The sequence below is a fragment of the Triticum urartu genome, chromosome 6 (genome assembly GCF_003073215.2).
Source record: "Triticum urartu cultivar G1812 chromosome 6, Tu2.1, whole genome shotgun sequence".
NCBI classification, from domain to species: Eukaryota; Viridiplantae; Streptophyta; class Magnoliopsida; order Poales; family Poaceae; genus Triticum; species Triticum urartu.
The window spans coordinates 503431669-503448300 of record NC_053027.1 but is presented as its reverse complement, the minus strand read 5'-3'; the positions used below and the strand labels follow the sequence as shown (position 1 = coordinate 503448300).

Here is a 16632-nt window from a genome sequence, read left to right as displayed (position 1 = left end):
GCAGGAGGACGCAAGCGATTCGAGCTTACCAAAAATCCTGAAGAACCATCTTTCCAAAAAAAAAAATCCTGAAGAACGGGGGGTAATTAGCGCCCAAACCCCTGACTCTTTCTGTTTCTGGTAAACGAGCCCGCTCCGGTCCCTTTCCTTCCCAGCCCGGGTACGGGGTACCGACCTGCCGTGGGGCGAGAAAAAAAAAAGCCGGGGCGAGGGAGTAGCGGCAGGTCGCTGGCGATAACGGCACGCTTAAACTAATGACGTCTCGGCCACTGGGAGGCGTCGAGGCGGGTCAATAGTTGGCTAAAGTTACCCCCGTCCGTCCCGCGTCAGTGGCCATGTCGGATCCACCCACCCACCACCAACACCAGTAGGTGCCCAATAGCTGCTGCTGCTCGGCGACTTTCGTTTCGGCGGCGGCGGAGGGAGGCGGCATGAAGAACTTCTTCAGGAAGCTCCACATCGGGGAGGGGTCCGGGGAAGGCGCGTCGTCGCCCGCCCCGCCGCTCCCCCGCAAGGGGAGCGGCGCAGGAGGAGGTGGAGGCGGAGGCGCGGCTCACCATACCCTCCCCGAGCAGCGGCAGCAGCAGCCGCCCTCGGTGGTGTCCAGCTGGCTCGACTCCGTCCCGACGCGGCCCCCGCCCCCGACGCCCCCGCCCCCCGCGGAGGCGGAGGGGTCGGCGTCCGCGTCGCCGGGTGGGGAGGATAGGCGGCCATCGGGGCCGGTGGGCGAGAGGAGGCGCGCGCAGGAGGAGGGAATGGAGCGGAGGCTCTCGCAGGAGGAGGAGGCGCTGAGGGAGCGGCGGCGATCGCGGGAGGAGCACGCGGTGGAGGAGCGGGTCATCAGGGAGTCGTCGGAGGCGGAGGAGAGGAAGCGGGAGAGGGAGAAGGAGGAGGACGACCTCGAGGAGTTCCAGCTGCAGCTCGTGCTGGAGATGAGCGCCCGGGACAACCCCGAGGAAATGGAGATCGAGGTCGCCAAGCAGATGAGCCTGGGCTTCCGCCGCCCCGCGAGCTCCCTCGCCGAGGTCATCGCGGCCCGATACTGGGTCAGTTAGCAATCTAGCCCTGCCTGCTTCCATGATCGGTTTCGATTGTCCATTATGTTTCTCATATCGCAGTTGTGATCATCCATTACGATAATGCTCATTGCTGTGTGCTTCCTAGTCTTCTAGCTAGAGCGCGATGCTGGTATATTCCTTATTAGATTCGTAACAGTGGGAGCTCTCTCTTGAGCAAAGTGGTAGCTACTTTGGAACACAGAAGATGATATCCACAGGGACCCCAAAACTCCGTAATTGGATGTCATGGCATGTTGAATCCAGCATGAGTAACTAACAGAAGTTGTTTGGTTGCGCCGTAACGAAAACCCATGAATTCAGGGAAATTTCCAAAAGGACTAACCTCTTGATAGGAATTCTTTGGAGTTTGTGTTGCAGGAGAACATCTGATACTCACTTTCATGTATGACTATATGCCACAGTATAATGTCTTGTGTGTGTTCAAGAGTGTGATGCTGGTAATCCATTATTAGCGGTTGACTGATAACAGTAGGAGCTCCTTCAGCAAATTAGTTCTTCTATGTTTATACTTATTTGTAATCACTAATTTATTGCTTGATAATGCATGAATCCTATGTCGACTTTGTAAACGGGATTGATGGACCATAAATGAACACAAATGGCATCTTCGATAGGGTTTCTTATAGACCATGTATTGTGGTGTTTCTATATACTCAAATGCTCATTACTTTTATTCTACCCTTGCCATATTCTGATACATACCAATATATTTGTTCATGCTCCACAGAATTTCAACGCCCTTGGCTATGATGACAAAATAACAGATGGCTTTTATGATCTCTACGTCATTGGGAATGGGCCGGCATCAATAAACATGCCCTCTCTGAGTGAACTGCGAGCACAGCCAGTTTCACATAATAGTGTCAACTGGGAAACTGTATTGGTTCACAGAGGTGAAGATCCTGAGCTTATGAAACTTGAGCAGAAGGCCTCAATCATTGCTGTTGAACTTCGATCGAGAAATTCAGAATTTGTTGGCAATGTTTTGATTCAGAAACTTGCTAATTTAGTTTCTAACCACATGGGTGGACTAATATTTGATCCTGAGAACACGTCAAGAAAATACCAGAATATGATCAGATCCCTGAGAGCACGTATTGGAAGTGTAGTTGTGCCTCTTGGCCAATTAAAAACTGGTCTAGCTCGTCATCGCGCGCTGCTATTTAAGGTCAGTAATTTACAAATATATTAAACATTTTTAGATGGTGGGGCCAATCGTGTCCTATCTTTGTACAAACAGAATTTGCTAAGCATGGATATCTGTTGTAATGTTTTAGTTTGTCACCCTGTAATTCGATGCAGAACTTCATATCAGCATGTTGTTTCACATTGTTCTAATATCAAAATGGATGATAACGTTTCCTTGCTGCTCTATGAAATATATAGATATAATGCAGCAAACCATGAGCGAAACATTTGTTAAAAAATGATCCATCAGTATGCTAACAATTGCTTTGCTGACATGTGCGAACACTGTGCAAGACATTTTTCCAATAGGCACCTCACTGGTGTACTAATAGTCATTTCCTCTTCACACTTGGATGTAGGTTTTGGCTGATAGCCTTCATATCCCTTGTCGACTCCTGAAAGGAAGGCAGTACACTGGATCGGATGATGGAGCTTTGAACATTGTGAAATATGACGATGGAAGGTATTACACCCTTTGCACACACAGTCAGCATTAATGAAATTCTGTAGCACATATAAGCATCTGTTGGGATAATTGTGCTGTGTGTGGTTAGATTTCTTGCTTCACCCAAATGTTAGGACCTAGAAGAAACTAAAGAAGATGCACTAGAGACTTCATAACCTTCTATGCCATGCTGCATTTTGCAGGGAGTTCATCGTTGATCTCGTGACAGATCCTGGCACAGTTATTCCTTCAGAGGGTGCTGTTTTGTCTACAGAATTTGAAGACAGTTCCTACTCAGATAATCATCAGTTAACCAAAGCTGATACGGCCAATCACTTGGGATCTTCTCACAGTGGAGTCTCAAATTCTGCATGTGATTCCTTTGAGTATGAGCTACTTGACAGAAGATCGACATCAAGCAACGTTGGTCCTTCTGATACAGATGGAGCTGCGACTAGTCAAACAAGCAATCAACAAAATACGATAAGTTCTTTTGAAAATTTATCGGTTAGCACATTCCCAAGTGAAAATAAACCTGTTATCAATGAAAGTAGAGGCACAGAAGAAGCGGTGGCACCAAAGAACAAAGAAAAACCAGTTGGTGCAAATAATTCTCTGTCAAGTTCACCTTCTTCCCCAGAAGTGGGCAGCACTACGGGTTTCCGGAGGATGAAAGTAAAGGATATCTCAGAGTACATGATTCATGCTGCCAGGGAAAATCCACAGTTAGCGCGGAAAATCCATGAGGTCTTACTTGAAAATGGAGTAGTGGCACCGCCTGACTTGTTTTCAGAAGATTCAATGGAGGAGCCAAAGGATCTAATTGTGTGTGATGCCACCCTATTTCAAAGCAAGGATGAAATGAAAAGGAGAATGAATGAGGTTGGATCAAGGGAATATGCTGATCGTGGTCATGGCCCATCACCGTCTCATCGTCCTGGGCATGAACTCCAATCAAAAGTTGTACCTCACCGGGCACTTCTGGACTCACTTAAACCTATCGAGGGTTTGGGTATATACCACCATCCGGATATCCGTGATAACACATCTCCCTATTTTTCTCATTATGAACCTTCGGCACCTCCCCAGGAAACTCCGTCACAGCTCTCAAAGCAATTGCCTGTCACGGCCGCTGCTGTTGCAACTGCTGCAGTGGTAGCGTCTTCGATGGTTGTCGCAGCCGCAAAATCTAACAGTGATATGAAATTTGATGTGCCCGTTGCAGCTGCAGCCACCGTTACCGCAGCTGCAGTTGTTGCAACAACTGCTGCTGTTAGCAAGCAATATGAACACTCGGAGCCTGGTAATCAGCTACTTAGTTTACCAAGCACATCTGAACGAAATGAATCGGTTGAGAAAGCTGCAGATGACTTTTGGGATAAACAGCACACTGAAATTGGTCATGGCCAAGATAATGCTCTAGATCAAGAAAGGGATCCTGCCGAAGTTCCTCGGGAAGCTGAAAGAACCTCAGATAAATCAAGCGGGACAGAAAGTGCAAAATCTGAAGTTACTCTAGACGATGTTGCAGAGTTTGAGATGCAGTTGGAAGAAATTGCAATCGGGGAACGGATTGGCCTTGGTACCGCTCTCTTGATTTATTTACATGAATTTTATCTTAGTCATATTATTTTTTCAGCGGCTGTGTGTAATGATTCTCTGATGTTAGCATAAAATGATTTCAAAGTTTTTAATTTCTGTGCAACCAATTTGTGTTTCAGGATCATTTGGAGAAGTTTATAGAGGTGAATGGCATGGAACAGTAAGTCTTTCAGTTTAAATGTGCTCTTATAGTCTTCAAATTTATTAACTAGTTCCGTGTCACTTGCTAAATGAGCAAAGGAAATATAAGGAAGCCAATTTAACTTCTCTTTGTCTATGGGGACTACTGATGTGAAAAAAATGTTGACTCATAACATTGAGACTATAGGTCTCTAATTTTCAGTGTCATTGACATTTATCAATGAGGAAAGTCAGTTAAAATTCTGCAAAAAACGCCATCTTGTTCTTTCTCTCCTCCATAATGTGAAATGCTTGCATTGAGATACAAAGGTAAATAAATAGTGTTAAGTGTTTGAGCCTTGCACCAAAAGGGAAATTTTTACCAGTAGACTTTTGCCACCTGTTGCTTTCTGTTTTCACCCAGACCTTGAATTGAAATGCGATATTTATAGTGACAGACTTCAATAACCGTTCTGGTTAGTTTGAAGATTCCTCATGTTTGCTTTGCATTTTGTGTTAATCATTTAGCAACAACAACAACAACAAAGCCTTTAGTCCCAAACAAGTCGGGGTAGGCTAGAGGTGAAACTCATAAGATCTCGCGACCAACTCATGGCTCTGGCACATGGTTAGCAAGCTTCCACGCACCCCTGTCCATAGCTAGTTCTTTGGTGATACTCCAATCCTTCAGGTCTCGCTTAACGGACTCCTCCCATGCCAAATTTGGTCTACCCCGACCTCTCTTGACATTCTCCGCACGCTTTAGCCGTCCGCTATGCACTGGAGCTTCTGGTGGCCTGCGCTGAATATGCCCAAACCATCTCAGACGATGTTGGACAAGCTTCTCTTCAATTGGTGCTACCCCAACTCTATCTCGTATACCATCATTCCAGACTCGATCGTTCCTCGTGTGGCCACACTTCCATCTCAACATACGCATCTTCGCCACACCTAACTGTTGAACATGTCGTCTTTTAGTCGGCCAACACTCAGCGCCATACAACATTGCGGGGTGAACCGCTGTCCTGTAGAACTTGCCTTTTAGCTTTTGTGGCACTCTCTTATCACAGAGAATGCCAGAAGCTTGGCGCCACTTCATCCATCCGGCTTTGATTCGATGCTTCACATCTTCATCAATACCCCCATCCTCCTGCAGCATTGACCCCAAATATCGAAAGGTGTCCTCCTGCAGCATTGAACCGCCGTCCTGTAGAACTTGCCTTTTAGCTTTTGTGGCACTCTCTTATCACAGAGAATGCCAGAAGCTTGGCGCCACTTCATCCATCCGGCTTTGATTCGATGGTTCACATCTTCATCAATACCCCCATCCTCCTGCAGCATTGACCCCAAATATCGAAAGGTGTCCTTTTGAGGCACCACCTGCCCATCAAGGCTAACCTCCTCCTCACACCTATTAGTACTGAAATCGCACATCATGCACTTGGTTTTAGTTTTACTAAGCCTAAACCCTTTCGATTCCAAGGTTTGTCTCCATAACTCTAACTTCCTATTTACCCCCGTCCGACTATCGTCAACTAGCACCACATCATCCGCAAAGAGCATACACTATGGGATATCTCCTTGTGTATCCCTTGTGACCTCATCCATCACCACGACAAAAAGATAAGGGCTCAAAGCTGACCACTGATGCAGTCCTATCTTAATTGGGAAGTCATGAATGTCAACATCACTTGTTCGAACACTTGTCACAACATTATCGTTCATGTCCTTGATGAGGGTAATGTACTGTACTTTGCTGGGACTTTGTGTTTCTCCAAGGCCCACCACATGACATTCCACGATATCTTATCATAGGCCTTCTCCAAGTCAATGAACATCATATGCAAGTCCTTCTTTTGCTCCCTGTATCTCTCCATAAGTTGTCCTACCAAGAAAATGGCTTCCATGGTCGACCTCCCATGCATGAAACCAAACTGATTTTTGGTCACGCTTGTCATTCTTCTTAAGCGGTGCTCAGTGACTCTCTCTTCATAGCTTCATTGTATGGCTCATCAGCTTAATTCCACGGTAATTAGTACAACTCTGAACATCCCCCTTGTTCTTGAAGATTGGTACTAATATACTCCGTCTCCATTCTTCTGGCATCTTGTTTGCCCGAAAAGTGAGGTTGAACAGCTTGGTTAGCCATACTATCGCTATGTCCCCGAGGCCTTTCCACACCTCAATGGGGATACAATTAGGGCCCATCGCCTTGCCTCATTTCATCCTTTTTAAAGCCTCCTTGACCCCAGACTCCTGGATTCGCCGCACAAAACGCATGCTGGTCTCGTCAAAGGAGTCGTCCAGTTCAATGGTAGAACTCTCATTCTCCCCATTGAACAGCTTGTCGAAGTACTCCCGCCATCTATGCTTAATCTCCTCGTCCTTCACCAAGAGTTGGTCTGCTCCGTCCTTGATGCATTTGACTTGGCCAATATCCCTCAGCTTGCTCTCTTGGATCTTGGCCATCTTATAGATGTCCCTTTCGCCTTCCTTCGTGCCTAATCGTTGGTAGAGGTCCTCATACGCTCGACCCCTTGTTTCACTGACAGCTTGCTTTGCGGCCTTCTTCGCCATCTTGTACTTCTCTATGTTGTCTGCACTCCTATCCAGGTATAGGCGTCTGAAACAATCTTTCTTCTCTTTAATCGCCTTCTAGACATCATCATTCCACCACCAGGTGTCCTTATCTTCGCTTCTCCTTCCCCTGGACACTCCAAACTCCTCCGAGGCCACCTTACGAATGCAAGTCGCCATCTTCATTCCACAGATTGTCCACATCCCCTCCTTCCTCCCAAGGGCCCTCCTTAATGACCCTCTCCTTGAACGCCCGAGCTACCTCCCCCTTGAGCTTCCACCACTTCGTTCTAGCGACTTTGGCACGCTTATCCCACTGGTCACGAATCTGAAAGTGAAAGTCTAGCTCTCTCCAGGTATCACCTTACAGTCTAGGCACACACGCCTATCTTCTCTTCTCGAGAGGATGAAATCAATCTGGCTAGAGTGTTGGCACTAAAAGTCACCAGATGCGATTCTCTCTTTCTAAAGAGGGTGTTAGCTACAATCATGTCGTAGGCTAGAGCAAAGCTTAAGACATCTTCTCCTTGATTCCTGATGCCATAGCTAAAGCCCCCATGCACCCCTTCAAAACCTGTGTTAGATGTACCCATGTGGCCATTGAGGTCTCCTCCTATGAAGAGCCTCTCGCCAATCGGTACACTCCTAACCATGTCTTCTAGGCCTTCCTAGAACTCCCTCTTGGTGTTCTTGTTGTGGCCTACTTGCGGGGCATACGCGCTGATAACATTGAGAACTAAGTCCCCAACTATCAGCTTGACCAGGATAATCCGGTCCCCACGTCTCTTGACGTCTACCACTCCATACCTGAGGCTCTTGTTGATCAAGATACCTTACGCCATTTCTGTTTGCAGCCGTCCCCGTGTACCACACCTTGAAGCCAGTATCCTCCACCTCCTTCACCTTCTTTCCCAACGAAAATATTTTGGGTTTCATCTCCATAAGAGTGGCTGAGTTTTTACGTTGGTTCGCCAAGCCTATCACAACCCTCCTCCTTTACCCGGGCTTGGGACCGGCTATGTTGAAACAACATAAGCGTAGTTGTGTTAATCATTTAGCAATCCCTTTAATTTTTATATTCTGTTTAATGCCATTTTTAAAGAATAATAAGTTGCTTTGCCTATAGGAAGTTGCAGTCAAGAAGTTTTTGCAACAAGATATTTCGAGCGATGCTCTGGATGAATTTAAAGCTGAGGTAAACTGCTTTCTATATTTGAAATGGCATAACTAGATGTAAGTACAGTGATGTCGGTTTTGTTGGTGTTTATTATGCCTATGTAAGTATGTCCTGATGTCTGTTGTACAGTGCTGTCGGCTTTCATATGCACTCTGAGTGTGCATTTTGTAAGCCAAACGTCGAGGTTTCTGTGAAGTAATCATATTTTTTCTGCGCTGTTGTAAATTGTACTGCATTGCAGTAGAAATTATGTGTAATGGTAGATTTACTGGTTGAGTTTACACCATATTCTCTAGATAATTACTTTCGACAACAGATTCATACTAATTGAGTGCAAATTCAAGCAGGCTATTGCTAGAAATTAAGTCAGTAGCCTGACCACAGTTTGTTTCCTTCATGTGTAGTAATGGTTTAATAAGTTTGTTCTTATGCAGTTATCCTGATAATTGCTTCATGTCTAGGTGCGAATAATGAAGCGGTTACGTCATCCTAATGTTGTTCTTTTCATGGGTGCTATCACTCGGGTGCCTAATCTTTCCATTGTCACCGAATTTCTTCCAAGGTAGCTTTGTTGGTTTAATTTTTTTATTTGAGACTTATGTTTATCATCATAAGATCATCACGCCACTTGACCATTTGATGCAAAGTTTGACGTATCATGAAGATGTTTTTCTTTTCTGACAACTTCTTTTGAACTAGTTTACTTAAATTTATACGCGGCATGTTGCTCATGGATTTTCTAGAATTCACTGTTTTATGTTAAAATGGAAAATGCTGAAGCAATTGGCACAAAGGAATTAATCAATCATTTATCCTTACAAGTGTCGAATTCTTGAATAATTAGTTTGTTATGATTTCGCTCCGGACAATAATTTTGTTCTATGTTTTCTGGGTCACATTGTTTTGATCTCATCTTCTCGATCATGTAATGTTTTAATAACCTGGCTTGCTTTGTAAGTCGAGCTAATTTAACATTAAGTGAGAGCAGTTTGTAACTCAAGCTAATTTAACATTAAGTGAGAACAGACAAGTATCTCACACATTCCAGAATGCTCGTCAGCAACCCCCTTTAAGGAGCGCACATTAGATTGCTGACAAGTGATTCTATTAAGGATACAGTTATCTGCTCAGAAATAAACATGAAACGATTTGGAGGCTGATATAAATAGTAGAGAACACATGTAACAGCTCCCCCCCCCCCCCCCCTCTTTCATCTGTAACTATGTCCGCTTTAGTTCAATAACATTCTTTAAACGAGTTCACAGTATTTACTAATTACTAGGTGTGCTATTGGTATTACAGAGGTAGCTTGTTCCGGTTGATTCATCGACCTAACAACCTGTTGGATGAAAAGAGGCGGTTAAGAATGGCACTTGATGTGGTAAGACCAATACATGCTTTAAATATATCTGTCTGTAAGTTGTTGACAAATGCAGGCAACAAATACAGCTAATATATTGTTTACTAACTTGATTGCGATGGTCTGTAGGCACGAGGTATGAATTATCTGCATAATTGCACACCAGTTATAGTCCATAGAGACCTGAAATCTCCAAATCTACTGGTTGACAAGAACTGGGTTGTGAAGGTAACACACAAGTTCCATTATATCAATGGCATTCTGTCTTCTGTTTTTATTGCAAGCTATATAACTTTTTGCAATTAGGTTTGTGATTTTGGCCTATCAAGAATGAAGAACAATACCTTCCTATCATCAAGATCAACAGCTGGAACAGTAAGCTTGCATGATCCTGCAATTTCTGTATAACTTTTATTTTGTGTGAGCAGTGCTTTAAGCTTTAAGCTACTGCATATTTCCATCTGTGGGAGAGTATAGATGAACTTCTTTCTGCATGTTTAAATTTTGTTGAAGTGTACGAGTTCTCCAGTTCCGGAAACCGTTCTCTCCTCTTAATAAACGAATGCCATTGAACGGCTGGGAAGACATCAGAGGAAGCCAATTGCTAAAAACACACACAAGTGACCCCCTTTATTTTTTTTATTTTTGTGAAAAAGTGACCCCTTTTATTATACTAAAGTATTCTAGTTCAAAGTCCACAAATAGCTAGCGCCTAGCGGTGTAGTCACATAGTTCGCTAATGTACTTATGCTAGCGCACGGGATTAAGTGTCTTCGAATTTTGTTGCACTTATATCAGATAATTCTTGTACACTGGCGGAAAACAAAACTTGATTATGTTACATGTAGGCGTTCTTGTTTGCATCTGGGTGGTTCAAGTGCTCTACCATACTTATTACTAAATGTGTGCGTTGGTTTGCAGGCGGAGTGGATGGCACCTGAAGTTTTACGTAATGAACCATCAGATGAGAAGTCAGTCTACTGCTTAAAACCCAGTTCATATGTATTCATGTCTCACATAAATTTGTGCTTGCTGAAATGGTTGTGTATGTTGGCAGATGCGATGTCTTTAGTTACGGTGTCATACTGTGGGAACTTTGTACGCTACAGCAGCCTTGGGAAGGTATGAACGCAATGCAAGTCGTTGGAGCAGTTGGGTTTCAGAGTCGCCGCCTTGATATTCCAGACAACGTCGACCCCGCCGTAGCAGAGATCATAACAAGATGCTGGCAGACGTTAGTATGCCTAATCCTCTCGGTTGCAATTTCAATTGCACATCGTGCCTTCGTAATCGTCATCCGAATTCTTGTTCGGCAAATGTACAATTCCTAGTAGTCTGAATGTTCATGCCTCCTGTATTTGCTGCAGGGACCCAAGGGCGCGGCCTTCATTCGCGGAGATCATGGCTGCATTAAAACCATTACTGAAACCCTTGCCCGCGAGCCAAGCACCAAGGCAGAGAGTACAGCAAACAGACGGGTAAAAGTGAAACGAAGATGAGCAGCTGCCCGGCGTCCATACCTACAGGAATTGTTTTTTTGTACAGCTACACCAAATGCGTGTGCAGAGTAAAGAGCGTGCGTGATGTTGGTCCGTTTGCTTTCCTGTAAAGATGTAAGTTCGTCCCAACAGTGGCATGAGCCGTATTAAGCCCGCCTGTCATCGATCCATTCACGAAGACGGACACTGTCAGACCATGTAACAGTTGAACAAGGAACTGACGTGGCGGTTGGAACAGGGGGCTTTGCTCATACCATCTCTCCTCTCCTCCCCTCCATTTCCCTCTTGTGTTTCCACCAAATGGTGGCTATATGTGCCAACACATGTAATGTAATGCTGTCAGGTGTCAGTCAGAACCAAAAGGAAGAAAAAGATGAAAAGCTTGTTCAGTTTGTGATCTGTTCCGGTTCCCAGGTTCCGGTGTTTCACTGCATACTCTCACCTGCTGCTGTGCTGCTATTTACAGGCAACAAGTACGTGCGTCGTGCCGTTTGCTGCACATCTCGACGGTCGTCAGGCAGCTGCAAATGGAGCGAGAGAAACCATCGGTCCCCGCCAGTCGCCGCGATCCTCGGGCGGGAAAAAGAGAACGCGCGCGACTTCCGCGCCCATCTCGGCATGACCGATTCCCAGCCGTGGAAACTCCCCGAGCGGCCCGCGCGATCCTCTTTCTTCTTCCCGTCTCTGCGTTTCCCGCGCTAGCAGAGCCCGTTCGATCCCTCTCCGGAGCCTCCAGCAGACGCGGACGAACGTGCGCACGGGATGGCGAGCATCTTCTGGGGCGGCGCCCAGGCCGACGAGGTGGCCGACTTCGACGAGCACGACCCCACCCCCTACGGCGGCGGCTACGACATCACCCTCACCTTCGGCCGCGCCCTCCCGCCCTCCGACGAGATCTGCTACCCCATCTCCACCGCCTCCACCTCCTCGTCCTCGTACGACAGCCACGGCGCGGCCGAGCAGCAGCGCAGGAGGCCGCAGGACCAGGACAGCCACGGCTCCGCAGGTCACGGGAGGAGGCCGGAGGAGACACACGGCTCCTCTGCTGGTTACGGGCAAGGGAGGAAGGCGCACGACGACGACGACGACCGGCCCAGCTACGGCCGCAAGAAGAATGTGAGTGCTCATCACGGCCACGGACTTTTGTTACGTTTCGGAATGCTTGGCGAGATGGGCCCACGGACACCGTTGACTCCGTTGCCCTGAGAATCATCTCTTTGCTGTATTTCTTTGTAGGATGACGACGATGACGACGACGACGATAGGCAGCGGCGATACAAGAAGCGCGACGACGACGACGATGATGAGAGGAAGCCACGGCACAAGAAGCACGACGATGATGACGACGACGATGGCGAGAGGAAGCCGCGGTACAAGAAACGTGACGACGACGATGATGATGAGGATGACAGGAAGCCGCGTTACAAGAAGCGTGACGACGACGACGACGATGATAGAAAGCCACGTTACAAGAAGCACGACGACGATGACGACGACGACGATGAGAGGAAGCAGCGTCGCGGGAACAACCGCCGCCGCCATGATTACGATGACTGATCAAGGCATCCTGACATGAGTTTAGCTGACGCTAAATAAGTATAGTCGCGGCGGCTTTGCTTCGATGAATCACCAGTTCGTATTTTTTTTAAAAGCATTTTTCATTTCGCTATTCACCGGCCAACATGCATCCAATATGCCTGAGATTCTCTTAGCAATAAAATGTGCAGTTTGACCTGTTTGTGTTTCAATATGTGATTTTTTGTCCCAAGGGTTGTGAAATGCAGTTTTTTTTAAAGGATAACCCCAGCCTTTGTATCAGGATCATGCATACAACCATATGTTATTAAGAATGCAAAATCGAGCAGCCGAACAACATCGAGTCGGTAATAAAGCGAAAAGAAAAATCCGAGGGTGCATGCCTCGCGACAGTAACTCCACCACATAACCACTAACCCTATGTTACACGACGACAATAAAAAAAAATACACAACTGCTAGGTTACGCCTTCAAGAAGGAATCATCGTACGTGCGCCGATGATAGCGAGTCCAACACAAGGTTGAATTTCGGATTCTCATCCCTAAAGTCAAGCTTCAATCCACCACCATCAGCAAGGACACCGACACAGGCACACGTCGACATAGCCTGATTATAGATCTTGTGTTTTCACTGGAGTGCATAAAGTCGCCATTGAAGCCGAATGTACCATCTTCCCTTATCCGAGTACCGACGCCTTGATAATCGGATACCTATGGAGAAGACATCAGAAGACAGATATCCCATATCGCCTGTCTCCCGCCATTGTCGCAACATCTTCGATCCATCAGCAACAGGCTAGCACATGAGACTTTCGCCAGAGCCACTATGCAGCACGTGCTGATAGCAGGCATGAATTGACGTCCCCGCATGAGACATCGTGCGTAGCATCCGCCGGAGGCTTCACCTACCGACGGCAGGCAGTGGTCGACGACTCCGAAAGAGATGCATGTGTTACCTGCTGAGCCGCATCGAACTTGATCTGTTGATGAAGGGGACGTCCCATGCTGCCACCAGCCTCAGAAGGCTGTCATCACCTCGAAATTCAGACTCCGCTCCGCCTGCATGATCACGGAGTCCACCGCCGTCGAAGAAGAGGGGTTGCCGCCCTGATTCTAGGTGCTCCAGGAAGCACCCACCGCCGCGCCAATCATTGTCGTCGCCCATACAACGACAACCAACGTCAGGACCGTCATATCCGCACGCCGCCCCATGCTCAGCCACACTTGACCTCTCATCACTATGACGAGAAGGCCACCACCAGCTCCGCCGGCCGAGGCCTCCACGCCGGCATCCACCGCCGCTGATAAACGGTGGTAATTATATGACAAGAAGTGCTTTGATCTCCATGACGATCTGTCCATACGCCGAACGAAGAAGTGCATCATTTGTCAAGCTAGACAAAGCTTCAGACGAGTCCGTCTGAACCACCACCGGCAAGTCAGAGTGTTGTAGTGCTAAGGCCAAACCTTGCATGATCGCATGTAGTTCTGCTTCCAGCGGGTCATTGCAATAAAAGATGAAACGGTAGGCAGCCATTAGGACATCTCCTTTGTCATTTCTAAGCACCATACCAACAGCAGCAGATCCATCCTCCTTCAGGAACGAGCCATCAACTGATAGAGCCACCCTACCTGGCTGAGGCGCCGGCCATGGAGTCGATATGACCCTGCCCTTTTGGTCTGGTATCGGCATCTCCCCGGTTGACATTTTTCCATTAATGATCTCCTCCGTAGTGTAGCATGCAGCCAGTTTAATGGACTTGTAGTAACTGTCAAGGAATTCAACGGTGGCTGGAATAGGAGGGATCTCCTTCCCATGGATCAGGTCGTTGCGTAGCTGCCAAATCCGCCAAATAAACATAAGTAGCTTGTCCTGGACATCGGTCGAGCACTTCGCCAGTAAAGTAGTTAACCATTCTCTCCCATCATGGATTAAGAAATCATCCTCCGGGAGTGGCCAGCGGCAGCGCATGTTAATCCAGAGCAAACGTGCATGTGAGCAAGTCACCAAGGCATGAAATGAGTCCTCCTCCTCCACCCCACAAATCTGACAGGTTGATCGTGTCGTCAGATGTCTGTATGCCTTGCAACTCTGCGTTGCCAAAGTCCCCGTCACACATCTCCATGCGTTGATCTTCATTTTCTGAGGAACCCTAGACTTCCAGATGTAGTTCCATCCTGACCGGTTCCCATCTGGGGCAGTACTCGAGGCACCATTTGCTGTAATAACATTGTGATCATATGTAGCCAGCTTGTATGCACTCCTCACCGTAAACCCCCCACTCTTTTCCGGGAACCAGGCCAAAAAGTCCTCACGTTGGCGAGGCGAAGTTCTGATTTTCAGGATGCGATCAACATCCATTTGCCAAAAGAACTCCCTCAGCCGAGTCTGATTCCATGCACCATTATCATCCAAAAAGTCAGAGACTCTGTTAAAACGACAGTTTCCCTTAGGAGTTATCGGACGGAAGGAAAACGGCCGGGGCAGCCAAGGGTTGCGCCAGGTGCGGATCATCATGCCATTACCGACCCGCCAGATGACGCCTTTCTTGACCAACGCAAGGCCATGTAGAATACCTTTCCATACCTCAGAACCAGAGCCCGGGAACACCGTATCCAAAAGCTGACCAGAAGGATAGTATTTTGCCTTCATCAACCGCGCATATAGGCTATCTGGTCTATCCAGGAGCCTCTAGGCTTGCTTAGCTAGTAGCGCTTGGTTAAACGCCCTCATATCCCTAAACCCCATGCCCCCCATGGGTTTAGGCAGACACAGCCTATCCTAGCTCATCCATGCCATCTTCTTCTTGCCGTTCTCTACCCCCCACCAATACTGACGTATCATCCTTGTAAGATCATCACAAACAGAAGCCGGGAGTTTGAAGACACTCATTACATATGCTGGTATGGCCCGTGCCACTGACTTAATAAGAATCTCCTTATTCCCCGACGACATGTACTATTCACTCCAATCCACAAGCACTTTCCTCAAACGCTCTTGGAGAGTCTCAAATTTCCCTTTATGCATCCTCCCCTCCGGAACCGGCAAGCCCAAGTACTTGGGTTCGAACGCTTCTAGGGTGATATCCAGTGTGTGTTTAACCTCCTGAATAACATCCGGACGACACTGGCTTGAGAAAAGAATGGAACACTTCGACGGGTTTATGAGTTGTCCAGTCGCCGTCGCAAATGTATTCAACACCCCTTTCAGATACATCCATTTTTGCGACAAATAATTTAGAACGGAGGGCGTAATTCCATTTGGGTTCGGTACTCGGGCATCCATGATGATCTACCCTTGGATGTCGCATGTCCACCAGCTTGTACTATATCACCGAAATATATACTTTCTCTCTACATATAAGTCTTCTTTTAAAGATTTTAGTATGGGTTATATACAAATGTATATATGTTGTTTAGAGTGTAGATTCACTCATTTTACTTCGTATTTAGAAAAAAAGGAAGTATTACTATGGTCATGCATGGTGATATATACTCGGAATATATACTGTATCACCGAAATGGCGAGCCGGTCCTCTCAAGTTGTCGATAGTGACAGCCACGTGAATTAACTCAGCCCCATGAGCTTAAGGACACGGGCGATACGGCCGATGCGACGGGTGCTTGGATCTTGCTCTTGGCTACCACCGCGTGACCCTTTCACGGACCACAAGGACATGATCGCATTTTTTTTTGCCTGTGCCCACCTCTTTCTGGAACCTTCTAGAATCCATGCCGCCGCTGCGTCAAGGCCCGTCTCACCCTCGGAAGAACAAAATAATGTACGGTAATGCTAACCGGCGAACGTTCGCTGGGAAGGAACCCCCAGCGAACGGCCTGGCAGGTCGCAGCCGTTTGGTCGAGATCAAACAGTGGCATTGGGCTTGAAAATAAAACCAGATGATCAAGGACAACCGGTAATGGATTGGATCAAGCATGACCGTGTGAGAAGGCAAGGACCAAGGAACGCCGTGTCGGAACGTGGAGAAGGAAGGACAGGACGCGCTACGGCAGCGCCGGCCGCCGGCCGGAGACAGGACTACATCGCT

General features: G+C 47.1%; 2 protein-coding genes across 3 annotated transcripts; both read left to right on the top strand.

Moving 5' to 3' along the window:
- The first annotated feature begins 278 nt into the window (after window positions 1-278).
- Window positions 279-11446, top strand: LOC125514611 (probable serine/threonine-protein kinase SIS8). Of its 2 annotated transcripts, XM_048679946.1 has the most exons (13): window positions 281-1046; window positions 1807-2247; window positions 2627-2730; window positions 2916-4294; window positions 4434-4474; window positions 8138-8206; window positions 8650-8750; window positions 9491-9569; window positions 9678-9776; window positions 9855-9923; window positions 10470-10519; window positions 10606-10782; window positions 10916-11446. In XM_048679946.1, the coding sequence occupies exons 1-13, from the start codon at window positions 432-434 to the stop codon at window positions 11028-11030; spliced, it is 3339 nt and encodes a 1112-aa protein (XP_048535903.1). In that variant the 5' UTR covers window positions 281-431; the 3' UTR covers window positions 11031-11446. The 2 variants fall into 2 exon arrangements, 1 of the variants encoding a protein (XP_048535903.1); XR_007286535.1 differs by lacking the exons at window positions 10606-10782; window positions 10916-11446 and having other exon boundaries at window positions 279-1046; window positions 9471-9569; window positions 10470-10501.
- Window positions 11447-11599: 153 nt separating this feature from the next.
- Window positions 11600-12835, top strand: LOC125514613 (uncharacterized protein At5g39570). The gene is made up of 2 exons (XM_048679947.1): window positions 11600-12163; window positions 12284-12835. The coding sequence occupies exons 1-2, from the start codon at window positions 11810-11812 to the stop codon at window positions 12602-12604; spliced, it is 675 nt and encodes a 224-aa protein (XP_048535904.1). The 5' UTR covers window positions 11600-11809; the 3' UTR covers window positions 12605-12835.
- Window positions 12836-16632: the final 3797 nt, after the last annotated feature.

What these genes read in the sequence shown, in the direction of transcription:
- LOC125514613 (XM_048679947.1), top strand. Translation starts at nt 11,810, where the DNA reads ATGGCGAGCATCTTCTGGGGCGGCGCCCAGGCCGACGAGGTGGCCGAC. An exon ending in GCTACGGCCGCAAGAAGAAT is followed by an intron (nt 12,164 to 12,283) that starts GTGAGTGCTCAT and finishes ATTTCTTTGTAG; the next exon opens with GATGACGACGATGACGACGA.
- LOC125514611 (XM_048679946.1), top strand. Translation starts at nt 432, where the DNA reads ATGAAGAACTTCTTCAGGAAGCTCCACATCGGGGAGGGGTCCGGGGAA. An exon ending in TGGATGAATTTAAAGCTGAG is followed by an intron (nt 8,207 to 8,649) that starts GTAAACTGCTTT and finishes CTTCATGTCTAG; the next exon opens with GTGCGAATAATGAAGCGGTT. An exon ending in AATGAACCATCAGATGAGAA is followed by an intron (nt 10,520 to 10,605) that starts GTCAGTCTACTG and finishes GTATGTTGGCAG; the next exon opens with ATGCGATGTCTTTAGTTACG.